This window comes from Neofelis nebulosa, chromosome 9 (genome assembly GCF_028018385.1).
Source record: "Neofelis nebulosa isolate mNeoNeb1 chromosome 9, mNeoNeb1.pri, whole genome shotgun sequence".
NCBI classification, from domain to species: Eukaryota; Metazoa; Chordata; class Mammalia; order Carnivora; family Felidae; genus Neofelis; species Neofelis nebulosa.
The window spans coordinates 113888493-113904592 of record NC_080790.1 but is presented as its reverse complement, the minus strand read 5'-3'; the positions used below and the strand labels follow the sequence as shown (position 1 = coordinate 113904592).

At 56.2% G+C, this 16100-nt stretch overlaps 1 protein-coding gene and 1 long non-coding RNA gene across 2 annotated transcripts; both read right to left on the bottom strand.

The window, feature by feature from the left end:
* Positions 1–1808: 1808 nt before the first annotated feature.
* LOC131486248 (uncharacterized) lies at positions 1809–2900 on the bottom strand. Its single transcript, XR_009249262.1, has 2 exons — positions 2282–2900; positions 1809–2008 (listed from the first exon to the last, which is right to left on the bottom strand). It is a non-coding gene; the product is annotated as an uncharacterized LOC131486248 (long non-coding RNA).
* Positions 2901–9046: 6146 nt separating this feature from the next.
* On the bottom strand, positions 9047–15753 carry TCF15 (transcription factor 15). Its single transcript, XM_058685176.1, has 2 exons — positions 15153–15753; positions 9047–9982 (listed from the first exon to the last, which is right to left on the bottom strand). Exons 1-2 carry the CDS (start codon positions 15669–15671, stop codon positions 9908–9910), a joined length of 594 nt encoding a protein of 197 aa, XP_058541159.1. The 5' UTR covers positions 15672–15753; the 3' UTR covers positions 9047–9907.
* Between the last annotated feature and the right edge of the window lie 347 nt (positions 15754–16100).

Here is a 16100-nt window from a genome sequence, read left to right as displayed (position 1 = left end):
GAGGCTGGCGTGTGCCTGCTGTGTTGTAGGAACTAAAGGGAGACTGATGTGCCTGGAGCCCAGAGAGCAAGCTGGGCGAGGGAGGGAGATGAGGCTCCAGGGGTGGCGGGAGCTGGCACGGCAGAGGGAACTTTGGATGGGGTTGTAAGGGCGGTGGGAGGCCAGTGCAGGGCTGGGCAGGGGAGGGACGTGAGCTTTCCCAAGGCCCTACAGCTCAGGACCAGCGCACCTGGCGGTCCACAATGTCCAATCCCAAGCCATGGGCACACCACAGCCGGGAGAGGTGTCTTGGCGTTATTGTGTCCATGGGCTGGGTTTCCGGAAGTCCCTGAACCCCCCACGAAGCTCAGTTGCCCATGAGTATTTTGGGGGGAACACGTCCGTGGCTTTCATCACAGTCCCAGAGGGGTTCTTAATAATCCCTACATTTAAGGGGCTCTTCTGCTCGCAAAGGAGAAAGATGGGGAGTTTTTGAAAATCGTACCGATGAGGCCCAAGCTATGCTTTCAGAATTACCTTGGCTGTTCATTGCAACATTAGTCGTAAGAGAAAATATTGGAAACATCCTTAATGTCCACCAAGAGTGGGCCCATTAATTATATTGCGGTACATCCGTCCACGGAAGGGAATACGATGCAGCTATAAAGACGAAGGAGAGGTCTCTTTATGCACCCATATGGAATGAGTCCAAGATGTATTAAAAAAAAATTTTTTTTAATGTTTATTTTTGAGACAGAGAGAGACAGAGCGTGAAGGGGGAGGGTCAGAGAGAGCGCCAGAGACACAGGATCGGAAGCAGGCTCCAGGCTCTGAGCTGTCAGCACAGAGCCCGACGGGGGCTTGAACTCACAGACCGTGAGATCATGACCTGAGCCAAAGTCGGAAGCTCAACGGACTGAGCCACCCAGGCGCCCCTAGTCCAGGATGTATTTTTAAGTCAATGAAGCAAAGTGCAGACGAGACGGCATAATAAGCTTCTATTTATGTTTTTTAAAAGGGGGGCAGAAGATTACAGATCTAGGTTTGTTTCTATACACACAGACCATCTTTGGCAATATTCACAAGAAAATAGCCAATGTAGGGGCACCTGGGTGGCTCAGTCGGTTAAGCGTCCGACTTCAGCTCGGGTCATGATCTCACCGTCCGTGAGTTCGAGCCCCGCGTTGGGCTCTGTGCTGACAGCCCAGAGCCTGGGGCCTGCTTCAGATTCTGTGTCTCCCTCTCTCTCTGCCCCTCCCCTGCTCCTGCTCTGTCTCAGAAATAAATAAAGATATTAAAAAAAAAAAAAAAAAAGAAGAAGAAGAAGAAGAAGATAGCCAATGGAAACCTTACCTCATATGGGTTTTATGAAGATGAAATGAGTTAATATTCTATAATTGCTCAGAAGAGTGCCTGGTATGTAATAAGTGCTGGAGGAGATTTTGTTGAATAAAATGGGTGAGGGGCTGTCTCAGGGGACCGAAGGAGCAAGTAGACGTTGGGAAGAGACTTCACTTTTCTTCACCCAACGCTCTTGGGCGCCTTTCGAATTAGGTACTGCGGGCCAACATTTCAATTTTTTTTTTTTTTTTTTTTTTTTTTGTAGTTAAAATTAAATGTATCTGGATAGATAAAAGATAATCTGCGGGGGTCAGAGCCTGGAAGGAGGTCCCGCCCAGAATCCCCGGGAATTAGCTGGAATTGGTCAAAGGCTACATTGTGTGGTGTGAAAATCAGGACCGGAGGAGAAGGGGGTGGGGGTGGGGGTGGGGGACACCAAAACGCCCACGCCCCAGGGCCCACTATAAAAAGCACATTTAAAAACACCAGACTGGAAACGTTTTTTTATTATTATTATTTTTTTTAAAATAGCCAAAGCACGTCCCCCCAGGAGGCGTGTTGCAGCTGCGGGCCTCGGCAGTTCCCAGGTGATGTCAGTCCTGGCCAGGCGCCAGCCCCGGCCCCTTGGAGACGGTCTTGGTGGGTTCAGCTTGACTGTTTTTCCTTCCTGAGACTTGAGGACACCTTCCTGTCTCAAAGAAAGCAGCCTTTCCAGGGCTTTCTGAGAGCCACGGGCCGGGGGGCGGTGGGCCTGAGCTGAAAGGGAGGGAGAAGCAGGGGGAGGGGGCAAGGGAGTGGGGAGGGCTGCCTCAAGAAGCAGAGTAGTGAGAGCAAAAGAGGGCCCAGCGGGGCTCCCTTACCCATCTCACAGGGGGCGGGAGGGGGTGTGCTCCTTGGGGATCCAAGGCCCGCCTCCCGACCCCTTCCTCCCCCGGCCCTGGCCGCTGCCTGGGGGACCTACTGGGGTGGGGTGGGGTTGGGGGGCAAGAGACGTTCCCACGGAGCTCCCAGCTGGTCAGGCCTTTCCTCTTCCCTAAGCTCTGGGCCCATCCCGCTGTCTTCTCTGGTTAAAGGCTTGTTGCCAGTATCTTCTGAGCTTCCAGGCTGCGTGGGTTTTCTGCAGACGGCTGAACCACAGATCGGGGTTCAAGGCCTGACTGCACTCCCGGCTGTGTGACCTCAGGGGAGCCACTGCTTCTGTGACATGGGTGAAACGGCCCCTGCAGCGTGGTGCGCAGACTGCGGGAGACAGCCGGGTGCCTCCGGGTCCTTGGGCGGCGTCTGCTGAGCACCTGCTTTGCGCTGGCACCGCCGATGCCGCTGGGGATGCTGCAGCGCGTAGGGTGCGGTGGGCAGAGGCCCTGGCCTGCCTCGAAATCTCAGCTGTTAGCCCCTGGGCAGGAAAGGAGGGAGGTTGGGGGGGGGGGGGAAGGGCTCTGGACCCTGTGTGATCTGGGGGAGCCACGAGGATGACAGCCCCTGCCTCACTGGGGTCGGGGGTGTATAGGAGTTGCTGCGCTCGAACCGCCTGGGCGCTTGGTCAGCCTCGGCTATATTCTTATTCTCCTCTGTCCACCATCGCTCGCCTGTGTGCCTCACTGAGCTGCTCTGGGTGCTCGGGGTGGGGGTGGGGGGGGAGACGTATCAGGGATTATTGGGTTAAGTTCAGGGGGCCCTGGGACCCACGGGTGCCCCATCATTCATCTGCTGCAGGGTGGGCTGGACAACTTTGCAGAAACTTTGACCCCCGGCAAAGCCTTCTTGGGCCTCAGAGCATCATCCCTGTCTCCTCTCCGCTCTTCCAGACTCACACAGCCCCCCACGCCTTGAAAGCACGCGTCGTCACATTTTTATTTGCTCCGAGCCTGCTTTCTTTGATAGACTGAGGCCTCCACGACGGGGGGGTGGGAGGGGGGGCACAACATCTGTCTTATTCGCTGACCGCCCTGGAGCTTCGCACGGTCCACAGAGGGGTTCAATACACGTTTGTTGATTGACTAAATGACTGACTGACTGACAGGCCGAACCACCCACCTTAAGCTGGTCTATGATGGTAAATTCTCTCCTATGCCTCCCAGTGAGTTTTACCTCCTCTCTGTGGCTCAGGCCACGGGATCTGGAGCCAGACACCCTGGATTCACATCACAGCTATGCTCTCACCTAGCTGGGGAGCCTTGAAATCGGTTTTCTAGACTGTGAAATAAAGATAATCACAGAACCGGGGAGCCTGAGTGGCTCAGTCGGTTGAGCATCCAACTTCAGCTCAGGTCATGATCTCACGGTTCGTGGGTTCGAGCCCCGCGTCGGGCTCTGTGCTGACAGCTCGGAGCCTGGAGCCCGCTTCGGATTCTGTGTCTCCCCCTCTCTCTGCCCCTCCCCTGCTTGCATTCTTCTCTCTCTCTCTCTCTCTCTCTCTCAAAAATAAATAAAATATTAAAAAAGAAAAAAAAAAGATGATCACAGAACCTGCCTATGCAGGGGTGTTGGTATGGATTAAGCGAGGCCTTCTGTGGAAGTCTCTCAGAGCAGTGCCTCGGACTAGTGAGCCCCGTCAAGGTCACTTCCTCTCATGCTAATCTCTGCTCTGGGATGTGTCACCAAGCAATGAAAACAGTGACTGGGACACATGGAATCTGGTTCTGACTCATCTCTGACTCACTGGGTGACATTGGGGATGCGCCTTGCCTGCTCTGGGCCTCAGTTTCCCCACTGGTGGAAACTCCAAGGAGATGAGCTCCGGAGGCCCTTGCACTGAGACCCTCCAGGAGTCTGTGTTTAAACCTCTCCAGTATTGGGAGCATGAGTACTACCAGGGAGCCCGTGGAAGAGGCAGATTCTGGGACCCATCCTCCCCAGGCTGGACCCTGGGATCCTCTGAGGATTTCACCCCTGAGACAGGGGTGAAACCTAGGCTGGGCTGTGCCCTTTTCTGTCTTGTTCTGGAAGCCCGGGTTCAGTTGGGGTCCTATGGGACCAGACACACACCTGATGAGGCCATGGAGGGCAGCCAGAACACTTGGTTCAAATCCACTCGCTTAACAGCTTCCCTGTGACCTTGAACAAGTTCTGTAACCTCCCTGCGTCTCAGTTCTTATCCACAAAATGGGGCAATAATAGCACGGCCCTGTAGAGTAGGCTAAATGGATTAACTTATGTAAAATACACGGACCAAGGACTGATACCTAGCAGGCTTTCAAAAAGTGAGGCGTTTTTCCAAGCTTGGAAGCCCTGGGCGTTAAGAAAAAACAACTCCTGAATTCCACCAGCCTTCCTTCCTACAAGGTCAGTTTGCCCCAGTCTACAAAGCCTTTCTAGTCCACCATATGCAGAATGTGCTAAGATGAGGAAAACCAGGGCCCAGAGAGGGGGCAATACCCAGCCCAGGTCACACAGGAACCCTGGCCAAGCAATCCCAGGCCAGGGTTCCTGCTTTCCAGCCGGCTCACCCTGAGCGCCTCCCCGGTTTCCAGGCCCTGCTGGCCTGCCCTCTGACCCTGGCCCCCTGGGAGCCTGATCCCAGGCCCGTGGGGTCTGCAAGTCTGGTCTGGATTAGACACGCTGAGAAGTAAACGCTGGCCCCCCCAGCAGGCTGCCAGGCGGGACCCGTGCTCACAGCTGCTGAGGCTCACAGGGACATAAATCATGGTGGCAGGTGGCTCGGGGACTGGGACCACCCTAGCCTCCCAAAGGGCACAGGGGCCTGAGAGTCACGGGCAGGGATGCCTGGGTCCACCAGGGGTATTTTCTGTCCGCAGCTGAAGTAAGGGCGAGTCAGAGGGGGCCAGGAGACCGTTTGGCAGACCTCATATCCTCGCAGGCCAAAGCCTCAACTTCGTTTTAGCTTTTCATTCTGCAATCATTTCCAAACATACAGAGGAGAGAAAAGTGGTGCACGAAACTCCAATACGCCCTTTACCTGGATTCACCACCTCTGAGCACTTGGCTATATTTGCTGTATCCTTCTCTGGCTCACAGACGTTTTTGCGGAACCATTTGAGAGTGAGTCGTCTACATCGCGTTCCTCTACCCCTCAACCACACTTCAGGGTGTCTTTCTTTCTTCCTTCCTTTCTTCCTCTTTGTTTTAATTTGAGAGGGAGAGGGGCAGAGGGAAGGAGGGAGAGAGAGAATCTTTAAAAACACTTTTTTTTCATGTTCATTTATTTTTGAGAGAGACAGAGACAGAATGCGAGTGGGTTAGGGGCAGAGAGAGAGGGAGACACAGAATCCGAAGCAGGCTCCAGGCTCCGAGCTGTCAGCACAGAGTCCGACGCGGGGCTCGAACTCATGAGCCACGAGATCATGACCTGAACCGAAGTCAGACGCTCAAATGACTGAGCCACCCAGGCGCCCCAGAATGTATTCCTTCCTTCCTTCCTTCCTTCCTTCCTTCCTTCCTTCCTTCCTTCCTTCCTTCCTTCCTTCCTTCCTTTTTTAATGTTTATTTTGAGAGAGAATGTGAGTGAGCAGGGGAGGGGCAGAGAGAGTTGTAGAGAGACCATCCCAGGCAGGCTCTCACTGTGGAGCCTGATGCGGGGCTCGAACTCACAAACCATGAGATGATCCTGGGTCGAAATCAAGAATCAGATGCTTAACCAACTGAGCCATCCAGGCGCACCCCCCCACCCCCCCCACCCCCGCCCCACAGGGTGTATTTCTTGAGCACAAGGATATCCTCTTACATAACCATATGGTTAACAAATTCGGAAAATGTAACATTGCTACAATACTTTTCTCTATTGTTCTTATTCCGATTTTGTCAACTGTCTTCTGTGGTATATTCCCCTGCAGTACAGACCTCAGTGCAGGGTCACGTCCTGCATTTTGTTCTCTGGGTCTCAACTTTTGATATCATATGCACATGGGGTAGAAACACACAGTAGCCGGCAACACAGACATTCGACCCTACATGTACGTCCTGTAAATTGATATTTTGGTAAGTCCTCTATTTAATGTTCTCATGATAATGCATTGTCTTTGTGACTGTGTGTGGGTGCTTAAGAGTTGACCTGCTACAGGGGCGCCTGGGTGGCTCAGTCGGTTAAGCCAGCCTCCGACTTCGAGGACTTCAGATGCTTAAGGCCATGATCGTACAGTTCGTGGGTTCGAGCCCCGCGTCGGGCTCTGTGCTGACAGCTCAGAGCCTGGAGCCTGTTTCAGATTCTGTGTCTCCCCCTCTCTCTACCCCTCCCCTGCTCATGCTCTGTGTTTGTCTCTCAATAATAAACGTTAAAAATTTTTTTAATAAAAAAAAAAGTTAACCTGCTACATACACCATACTTTTTGGAATTCTGTTTTGTGGTGTTTTTTAATCTAACAGGAGCCTCATAAAATGGAAGCAATTGGGCTAATGAAGGGAGCTTAATGCAATGGAGGAGCCCTGGCTGGAGGAAGGGGTACTGCACTCTCAGTCCTGCTCAGATCCAAATGCTGTGCAACCGTGGTCCATTGCTGCCCTTCTCTGGGCTTTGGTTTCCTCACTGCCACCGGCAACCTCTGAGGTCTTTTGCTTGCAATTGTGAAGTTAGGGATGGGAGCCCTGTGTATCGAGGAAGGATGCCTGGGTTCCTAGTGGCCCAAGAGGGCCAGGGGCTCTCTGGGAGACCCAGGCAGGCTGCTCCCTCTGTATCGGCTCAGTCTCCTCATTGTGAAATGAGGGACTATGAGATCACGTTCACGCGGATGCTCCTGGTGTCTAAGAAGGCTTGAGTGGAGGGTGCGACCTGAAATTTAAGCCTCCCCTTCAGGGTCCAACACGGCCTGGCTGAAGTTGGTCACTGCCTCAACCCTCGGTTTCTTTTCCCTGAACTCCTTTGCTCCTCTGGCTCCAAGCTGGCCGTCGCTCAGGGACCCTTGGGGAGCCTGGCTGGGCTGGCCCATCCCGAGGCGGGGGAAGCGCATGCATTGGGGGTGGGGATGTTGAGCAAGTGTCCCCCCCCCCCCCCCCCAGAGGTACTGGCCCACGGCTATGCCTTTTCCAAGTCACATGTGTTGGGCTGGCCTCGCAGCTCACCAAGGCTCGGGCATTAATTCTGCATTACCCAGGAGGGAGGCTCCGGGAAGCCCGAAAGCTGCAAAATGCACAGGACAGAGCACTCTGCAGCCGTGAACAAGTCCAAAGTGGCTCTGTACGCTGAAGGCTTTCCAAGACGTAAGGAAATTCTGTTGTGCAGAACAGTATGTGTCCCAGGCTCCCACTCGTGTGGGAACACGGTGTGAGTGTGGCTTGCGTATATATATGCCAACTGTTTCTGCAGGAATCCCGGAGACCCTGGGATCCCCGGGACCCAACCCCAAGAGGAGGAGCCCGAGGGAGGTATGTACTTTTCACTGCGCACTGTTGGATTCAACTCGAATTCCTCGCCCCGTGCGTAAGTGTGGTCTATTAAAAACTATCCAGCCAGGCAAAACGACTGATTACCATTCTGTCCTATATTCGTGCTGGTTAGAGATTGGGCAGGGTGGCGGTCGGGCAGTTTCTCTGGGGTCACCTGGCAAACCTGGTGGCAGAAGTGAGCCTCCAGCCCAGAGCACCCAAGTGTCTGCTTTGTCCCCACTCCCAGGTTTCCTGCCATTGACAAAGTCACAGTCCTTTTCCTATGGCTTTGCCAGGGGCTGCCTGGCCCTGGCCCTGGGCAGACACGGGGAATGCAATGTGCTTTCCTAATTAGCTCCCCAACTGGGAAGCAGGACCGCACCGGGACAGGATAGGCAAGAGCAGTGTCCTGAAACACCAGGGAAATGGGGGAAATGGAGTGAAGGTGCTTGGGAAGCTCCCCCAGGCGGGACCGCAGCCCCTTAGGGCCCTCCTTCCTCCACTTCCCACACCAAAGAGGTTACATGAGGTGCTTTTACAGCCCCTCCAACCTGGACTGACCCCCTCGTTCTCCTGGGGCCTCCGTTTCCATCTGCGAGGCAGGCAGGGTGGGCGTGGCTCAGCGCCTGGAGAGGGCGCCCAGGAACCCCTGGATCTGCAAAACGGCAGCCCCACGTCAGGCCCCATCAAAAGGTCAAGTACGGCGGGTGGCAGGGCCCAGTGGATACAAGCATAGACTGGCCAGGCTTCAGTCAGTAACCGCTAATTACAAGTGCTTGTTAAATACGTTTGAAAAACAGGCATGAGTGTACCCTGAGGAAAGGAAGGGTGGCTGCCTGGCCCTTCGCCTCCCCTGGCCCCTCTCTCTCTCTCTCTCTCTCTCTCTCTGCCTTTCCCTCCCTCCAGCCTCCTGAGCCTCTCTGATCCTGGCCTCACAGGGACAGTCCCAGCCCAAGAGCCAAGCGCACCTGGTTCTACTGACCAGCTGCCTCCATCACCATCTTGGCTGAATCCGCGAAATGGGGAAACAGCAGCCTTCACCACACGGGGCCCGCTGGGGCACAATCGGGACCTGGGGGCTGGCCCTCCAGTGGGGCATCTCCGGGCCAGGGGAAGGCTTTAGGGGTGGACGGACCTCACATCACCATCCTGCCACATGCCTTTGGGTGTCACTGGCCCCCCAAATCATCTCAGCTAAAACAGGGGTAAGGATATCCCCCTTAGCACACGCTCCCTGTCTGTGAAGACACGGAGAAGGGACGGGTTACAGTCTAGCACATTCGAGTGGAGTTAAGTAGCTACTAAAGGAAGGAGGCTACCCTTTACCTTTGTGCGCTGACTTGGGATGACAGCCAACGTAGATCAGGAAACAGAGTGCAAAGGAGCTGAAAGCAAGGACGACATGCTACTGTTTGGGTAAAGAGTGGAAGAAAGTATATACATACATATATATTTTTTCTGCATTTGCTTGGTTATTCATAGGGAATGGGACATCACAAAATCTGGTGGCCAAGGCTGCCCGCAGCGGGGGAACTAGTGGCTGGGGGACACGAGGGAGGGGAACTTTACCATGTTTCCTCTTGTACCTTTTGACTTGTGAACCATGTGAATAAATACATCCCTTATTCACAAATAAATACATTTAACATTTCTTGCCAACCACATCAGACAGCTAGTGACTGTTCACAAAGACTGTGGGGAAAGTTTAGTCATCCTGACTTCCGGAGAGGGGTCCTCCTGACGTCCCCCGGCCCCACACCCTCCAGGGCATAGGGGAGCACCCGCGGCATCTGGGCCTCTGTCAAGGGTCTAGGAGAGAGGCCACCTCCGACCTCTGCCGGGAGTCCCCCTCCCCCATTCTTCAGATGGGAATATCTTTTATTTAAAAATACTTTTTTATTTTAAACCCACCAATTCTCTCTCTCTCTCTCTCTCTCTCTCACACACACACGCACACACACACACACTCATTCACAGATATGCACACATCCTCTGTCACCAACAGTCTTTGTTTTTCCAAAAGTTCTGCCTTGTCTCTGACCAGCTAGGGCTGGGACTGGCTGGATGGGTCCTCATGGCTCTCTGGGGTGTGGTGGAGATGTCCCAGGGAGCCTGCCCACAGGGTCATGGGCCCAGACCGTGGTCCTCAGGTCCCAACACGAAAGAGGTTTGGGTTGGGCTCCTGGGGTCTTCTCCCCTGTTCAACCAGCGGCTGCCCTCTGGCCTCCTTCTCCGGGGTCCTGCGTGGAATAACTGCCATAGGGGTCTAGGCTCATCTCCGTGGCACTCGGAGGGGGGCTACCCCCCTCACCTTCAAGCAGCTGCCCCCCAGGTCACGACGGCCACCCTGCAGGAGGAAAGAAGTTCGATCAGGTCACCATGAACGCTGGAACTAACCTCTGTGTCCAGCACTAGGGGACCTCGTAAATAAATCACAGCCGCACAATAAACTTCTCCACAGCAGAAGGCAGAAGAGACTCTTCAGGACTGATAGGGAATACTGGAGAGATAACATCATTCAAGGACAAAAGCAAGAACCGAGTGGATGTTCCTGTGTGCTGAGATTTCTGGAGAGAAGGGCATAAGGGAAATTGCTAATGGGTTTCCTCAGAGGAGAGGAATTTCGTGAGGAGGAGGCAAGATGGATGGGAGGGAGACTTTTTTTCTTTTTTTAATGCTATGTAACGTTTTACCTTTTTTTTTTTTTTTTTTTAATGTTTTCATTTATTTTTGAGACAGAGACAGAGCATGAGCAGGGGAGGGGCAGAGAGAGAGGGAGACACAGAATCCAAAGCAGGCTCCAGGCTCCGAGCTGTCAGCACAGAGCCTGACATGGCACTTGAACTCACGGACTGTGAGATCATGACCTGAGCCAAAGTCCGACACCCAACTGACTGAGCCACCCAGGCGCCCCACATTTTACCTTTTTCATTTCTTCCCTATGTAATTTGTTGTTTCTTCTTTTTTTTAAATCCAATACATTTTAACATTTTTTTTTTAATGTTTATTTATTTTTGAGACAGAGAGAGACAGCATGAACGGGGGAGGGTCAGGGAGAGAGGGAGACACAGAATCTGAAACAGGCTCCAGGCTCTGAGCCATCAGCACAGAGCCTGACGCGGGGCTTGAACTCACGAACCATGAGATCATGACCTGAGCCGAAGTCAGACGCTTAACCGACTGAGCCACCCAGGCGCCCCAAATCCAATACATTTTAAATAATAATATTTTACATTTACAAACAAACCCCACAGTGGATCCTCCCCACTGCCCCATCGTCCACCCAGTGGCTCACTCATCAACCTTCAGAAGTAGACTGTGGATTTCTGGCCTCCCTAAGGTGTTCTCTCCACCAGGAATGTGCTGTCTGGTCCTGTCTCCCTGGGAGGGCTTCTCTTCCTGCCACTACCCGGCACTTCTGGGGACATTCTACCAGGATAAAACTTAGAAGGGGACGGCAGGGTCTCTTTCTGTTCCCCATCAGGCTGGGGGCTCAGGGGGTGGTAGGGAAAAGTCCTTTGCTCTGTAGCCCTGAGCCTGGTTTGGAGCAGGCACCGACGAATGCTGCTTGAATCAGTGGTGCCCACTGGAAGATGGGCAAATGATGGCAGCACCCGAAGCCACCCGTCCCTCACCCTGCAGGGGTTGTCCCTACCCGGTATTGTGAGGTCTGACACGTGGGTTTCATCCTCACTCTAAGTCAGTGAGGTCACGGGCATTAGAGCAACCCCTCTGTTGAGGCTCCCGCCGTGGAATGCCTGGCCCAGAGGCACCCAGCCAGGTGGTAAAAAAGCTGGGCTAGAAATCCACGTTGTCCGACAGTCAGTTCTGCTTCCAGGACACGTTGGTATCTGAAATCCCACTGCAAACGCTCACCCCACCAAGCCTGGCGAGGAGATGGCAGGACAGGCATCTTTCTCAGCCATCTAGAGAAACAGCCAACCATCTGGGAGCTCTGCCCCCTGTCCCCTCCGCCCCTGGGCCCAGGTTGGGGCAGATCCATCCAGATGTGAGCCCAGCCTCCCTCGAGGCTCTCCGGGCCCAGGGACAACATGTTCATTCACAGGCAGGGCTATTTTGAGGGCTGAGGCCACCGTCCCAGCAGAGCCTGGGGCTTAGGCTTCTCACACAAATCTGGCAGGAGTGGCTGAGAAAGGGGGACAGGAGTGGGGAGGAAGAGGGTGTAGCGTGCTGGGGGGTAAAAACACTGGCCTCTCACTCTTTCACTCTATTTCCTCGGGACGGGCAGAGGGTTTTTTTTTTTGGGGGGGGGGGGAAGGGGGCGGGACTCCTCTACCCCAAGTCTGGCAGGCATGAGGAGACCCTGGTCTCATGATAACGCTGGGACCCTTCCTCTCCCTGAACTTCAGTGTCTTCGTCTATGACGTGGGGACACAGTGATTCTACTGCCGCCCCAGGATGCAGCGTCATGCAAATGCAGCTGTGAAGGAGACTTGCAAAGTGCCAAAAGCACTTAGAAGGGCCCTGACTAGGCCCCGGCTTCTCTGTCCCCTAGGAACTCAGCGCCCAGGGCTCTGGGAAGCACGGTGGTTAGGAGCTGGGCTGGAGTGAAACAGATCTGAGCTTCAACCCCCGCTCTGCCTCGAACTACCTGTCAGACCTCAGGCAGGTGCCTTCACCTCACTGAGCCTGTTTCCCCACGTGAAACGTGGAGCTGCTGTGAGGACTGATTCTACGTATTTATAGGTGAAGCCCTTAGCACAGCATCACGCACACCCTAAGTGTTTAATAGGTGTTCACAAGTGGGGCGCCTGGCTGGCTCAGCCCGGTAAGCGCTTGACTCCCGCTCAGATCGTGATCTCGCGGTTCACAAGTTCGAGCCCCGCGTCGGGCTCTGTGCTGACAGCTCAGAGCCCGGAGCCTGCTTCGGATTCTGTGTCTCCCTCTCTTTCTGCCCCTCCCCTGCTCACGCTCTCTCTCAAAAAATAAACATTAAAAATGTTTTTTTTTAAATAGATGTTCACAAGTATCATTATCAGCATCATCACCTGGTAACGGTACCCCCTGCCCCACCACCCACCGGGCCGCGCCAGCTCCTGAGCTGCTTACGCCAACTGGGGAGCGCCTTCCAAGATGATACTATCCAGCTCCACCCCCAGGTGACAGAAGGGGAAATGGGAGAGACAAGAACTCCACTCCCATCTCCTACTTGCCATTTCCATCACAGAGGGCCACACCAAACCCCTCCTTAAACAGAAAGATGCTCCAGAGAACAGGGTGGTCCACGGTGACCCCCACCTCAGCCATGTGGGAGGGAGGGGCTCAGAGTAGAGAGGCAGACTCTGGGTTTTGGAGCTGTCTGGCCCCCAAGGCTCAGAAGGGAGCCCCTGCAGTGGCCCCACAAGACAGCCAGCTTTCTTTCAGTGGAGCCTTCGAGGGGCCAGAGCTGGCCAGGATCGCCCCTCTCGCCTAATCCCAGAGGAGCCTGTAGGGATGAGCCTGGCTTCTGCAGCCAAATTTGGCTAGGTTCTTGGTCCTGTAGACAGATTGCAGGGAAACAGGCAGACCCGGGCAGCGTCCCTGGGATCCATGGGATAGGTGGAAACCAGCAGAAAGAATTCCCCCACCTGCTGTTGGTGTTCGGGCATGGTAGGCACACCCTCTCCCCTGAGGCCTGCCCTTACAGTCCCCCACCCCGACTAACCTTTCCCACTTCCCAATCAGGCAGGCCTGAATCCGAACCCTCACCTCATCACGGACGGCGTCTCGGAACCATTGCATTGGTAGGCAGGTGGGGATAACCAGAGGCCCTCCCTCCCCCACTGCCACTGAGGGGCTTTGACCATAATATGTGAACAGTGCTTAGCACAGGAAATCAGTGCCCAACAAGGCTGCCTCCCCTCTGTGCTCTGCCCCTTTCCTTCTCTATGTCACGCATCCTGATGCCAACTCTCGAAGTGCCCTGTCCCTAGAACACCTTTCCTTACCCCCTCACCAGCCTTGTCTCTGTTCCCAAGCATCTGTCAGGAGTTCAGCCCCTGGCTGGGGGCACCTTCTGGGCTCTGACAGTCCCTTGGTGCTCCGCCTCCCCACCAGGAGAGTGCAGCATCCCTGTCTCCATGCCCTTGGTCTGGCCCTGCCCCTGCACGGGGAGATCCTGACTGTGATGGGTGGGGACCCACGACCTGCTTCTCTGGGAATGTTCTCAGGGCCACCAAAAGGCGACTGTTGGGTAGATGAGGTTGGATGAACTGAATGAACAGGTGAAGCGCATCACCGTGGGCCCAGCCAGCCCTTCACATCTGGAGGCCTGAGGCCCACCTGGCTTCCCCTCCCAGCCTGGAACGCTGACCAGGGCCCACGGCTGGGAGCGGCAGGGTACAAACCAGAGCCTAAGAAAACTGACTCAGGGAATTTGAAGCAGCCATGGGGGTGAGCGGCCAGACTGGGAGTCTGATGAGTCAGAGGAGGGTGGTCTGAGGCCAGGACCCAGAAGCTTCCCCAGAACAGAGTGAAGCGGGGGACCCAGAGCAGCTGTTAAGAATCGAAGAATGGGGGTCTCAGAGGCCTGGCTCCAATCCCTCGTGGCCTTTCACTTTCCAAAAGGCTGTGGGCCCCTCAGGGGCTCTCCCAGTCTCCAGGACCGAGAGGGAAAGATGAGGGATGAAGCGGGCTCCTTGGGGCCCAGGCAGGAGGAGAGCCAGCTTTCAACCAGGAGAGCCCCCAGGCAACCTGTGCTGCTACCCAGCCCCCCTCGCCCGCTCCCAGGCTGGCTCTCATCCTTGTCAGAGAGCGCGGGACGCACCACGAGATCCTAACTCCACCTCTGTCTAGCGGACTCAACAATGACTCTGCCCCACACTCCATCCCGTTTGGGGCTGGGGTGCCCTCAGGAGACCCCCGTCTTCACTCCTGCTCATCGCTGGCTGCCTCAGAGTTTTAGCTGGGGGTATGCGTCCCTTTTGCTTCTCAGTCTCCTGCCCTCGGGTCAAGTCTTAGGATGCGGGACCACTACTTTACTGGGAAGGGTAGTTCGGGGCAACAGGCACGCAGCGAGCAACCGAGCCTGCGTCCTGGTTTCCCAGGTGAGTAACTGTGGGCATAGGATCACACACCCCCAGCCTCGGATCTTCATCAGGGATAAAACGGCCAGAATAACTACCTGCCTGGCTGAGTTCTTGGGAAGGTGAAAGGGGACGAGGAACGCACCTCGCACACAGGAAGAGCCCAATAAATGATGGCCTTTGTAACCATTTCCTCACGCTCTTTCCCCAGCACACCTTCAGGCAAAGGGGTGTCTCTCAACGAGCCATGCCCGCTCTCAAAGAAATGCCCGAGCTCTGGGCTTTCCTGCACCACTTTGAGCGAGCGGTTCTGTTCCATCCACACCAAACCCTGGGCTTGGAGCGCAGGACCCCCCCAGCCCCCCGACGAATTTCCTGTCGCTTCCCCCTCTCTTCAACTGGGGTCCCTGCTCCTCTTCTGCTCCCTAGGAGGCCCCGTCCCCCCGCCAACCCCTGCCCCGCGGCCACAGTCCTGGGGCTCCGCGCACTCACCCCTTTGCGCTGGTTGCTGAGGCAGAAGGTGCAGATGGAGCGCGGCTGGCGGCCGCCGTCGGGGGCAGCGGGGACCGCGCTCTTTGCACTGCCGGCCGCCCGGAAGCACGGCTGCCCGTCGTCGGCCGCGTCCCCCAGCAGCAGCACGTTGGCCAGGTGCGCGATGTAGCTGGACGCCAGGCGCAGCGTCTCGATCTTGGACAGCTTGCGGTCCACCGGCTCGGTGGGGATGAGCGTGCGCAGCGCCGTGAAGGCCGTGTTCACGCTCTGCGTGCGGTCCCGCTCCCGCGCGTTGGCCGCCTGCCGCTGTCGCACCACCACCACGGGGCCCGCGCCGCCGCCCGCCCGCCGCCCGCCCCCGGGGCCCGGGCCGCGCCGCGCCGCCTCCAGGCCCTCGCAGCAGCCGAACGACTGGTCGGACGCGTCGCTCTCGCTGCGGTTCTCCTCGTCCTCGCTCAGCAGCCGCACGTCCGGGTACAGCACGTGCGCGCCGACGGGGCGCAGCAGCGCGAACGCCATGGGCGCCCGGCCGCGTCCCTCCGTGCGCCGCGTCCCAGCGTCTGCCGCGCCCCGCCGTGCGCTGCCGCGCGCTCCCACGGCCCCGCCGGCCCCCGCCTTATAGCCGGGGAGGGGCCAATCACGAGGCCGCCCCGGCGGGGGCGGAGGCCGCCGCCCTGGCCAATGGGGAGGCGCCCGCCGCGCCCCGGCCAATGGCGAAGCGCCCGCGCCCCCGGTTCCCCAGGTTGAAAGCAGCCCGCGAGCTAAGTGACCCGCCCTGAAGGCTTCAGTCCCCGCCGGCGAGCGAGGCGAGGGGCTGGGGGGGGTCTGGGGGTTTGGGGTGGGTGTGCCCGGGTCTGGACCCTTTATCCGCGGTCTAGCGCGCAGGGGGACTCTCTTGGCTTCAGTTTCCTCGTTCCCAAAGAGGATTGTAGAGAAACTAGCCTGGGG

Bases quoted from the DNA above. Each gene is read 5' to 3' on its own strand.
- TCF15 (XM_058685176.1), bottom strand. From the start codon at position 15,671: ATGGCGTTCGCGCTGCTGCGCCCCGTCGGCGCGCACGTGCTGTACCCG. The intron at 9,983-15,152 runs GTGAGTGCGCGG...TTCCTCCTGCAG, and splicing joins TCAGCAACCAGCGCAAAGGG to GGTGGCCGTCGTGACCTGGG.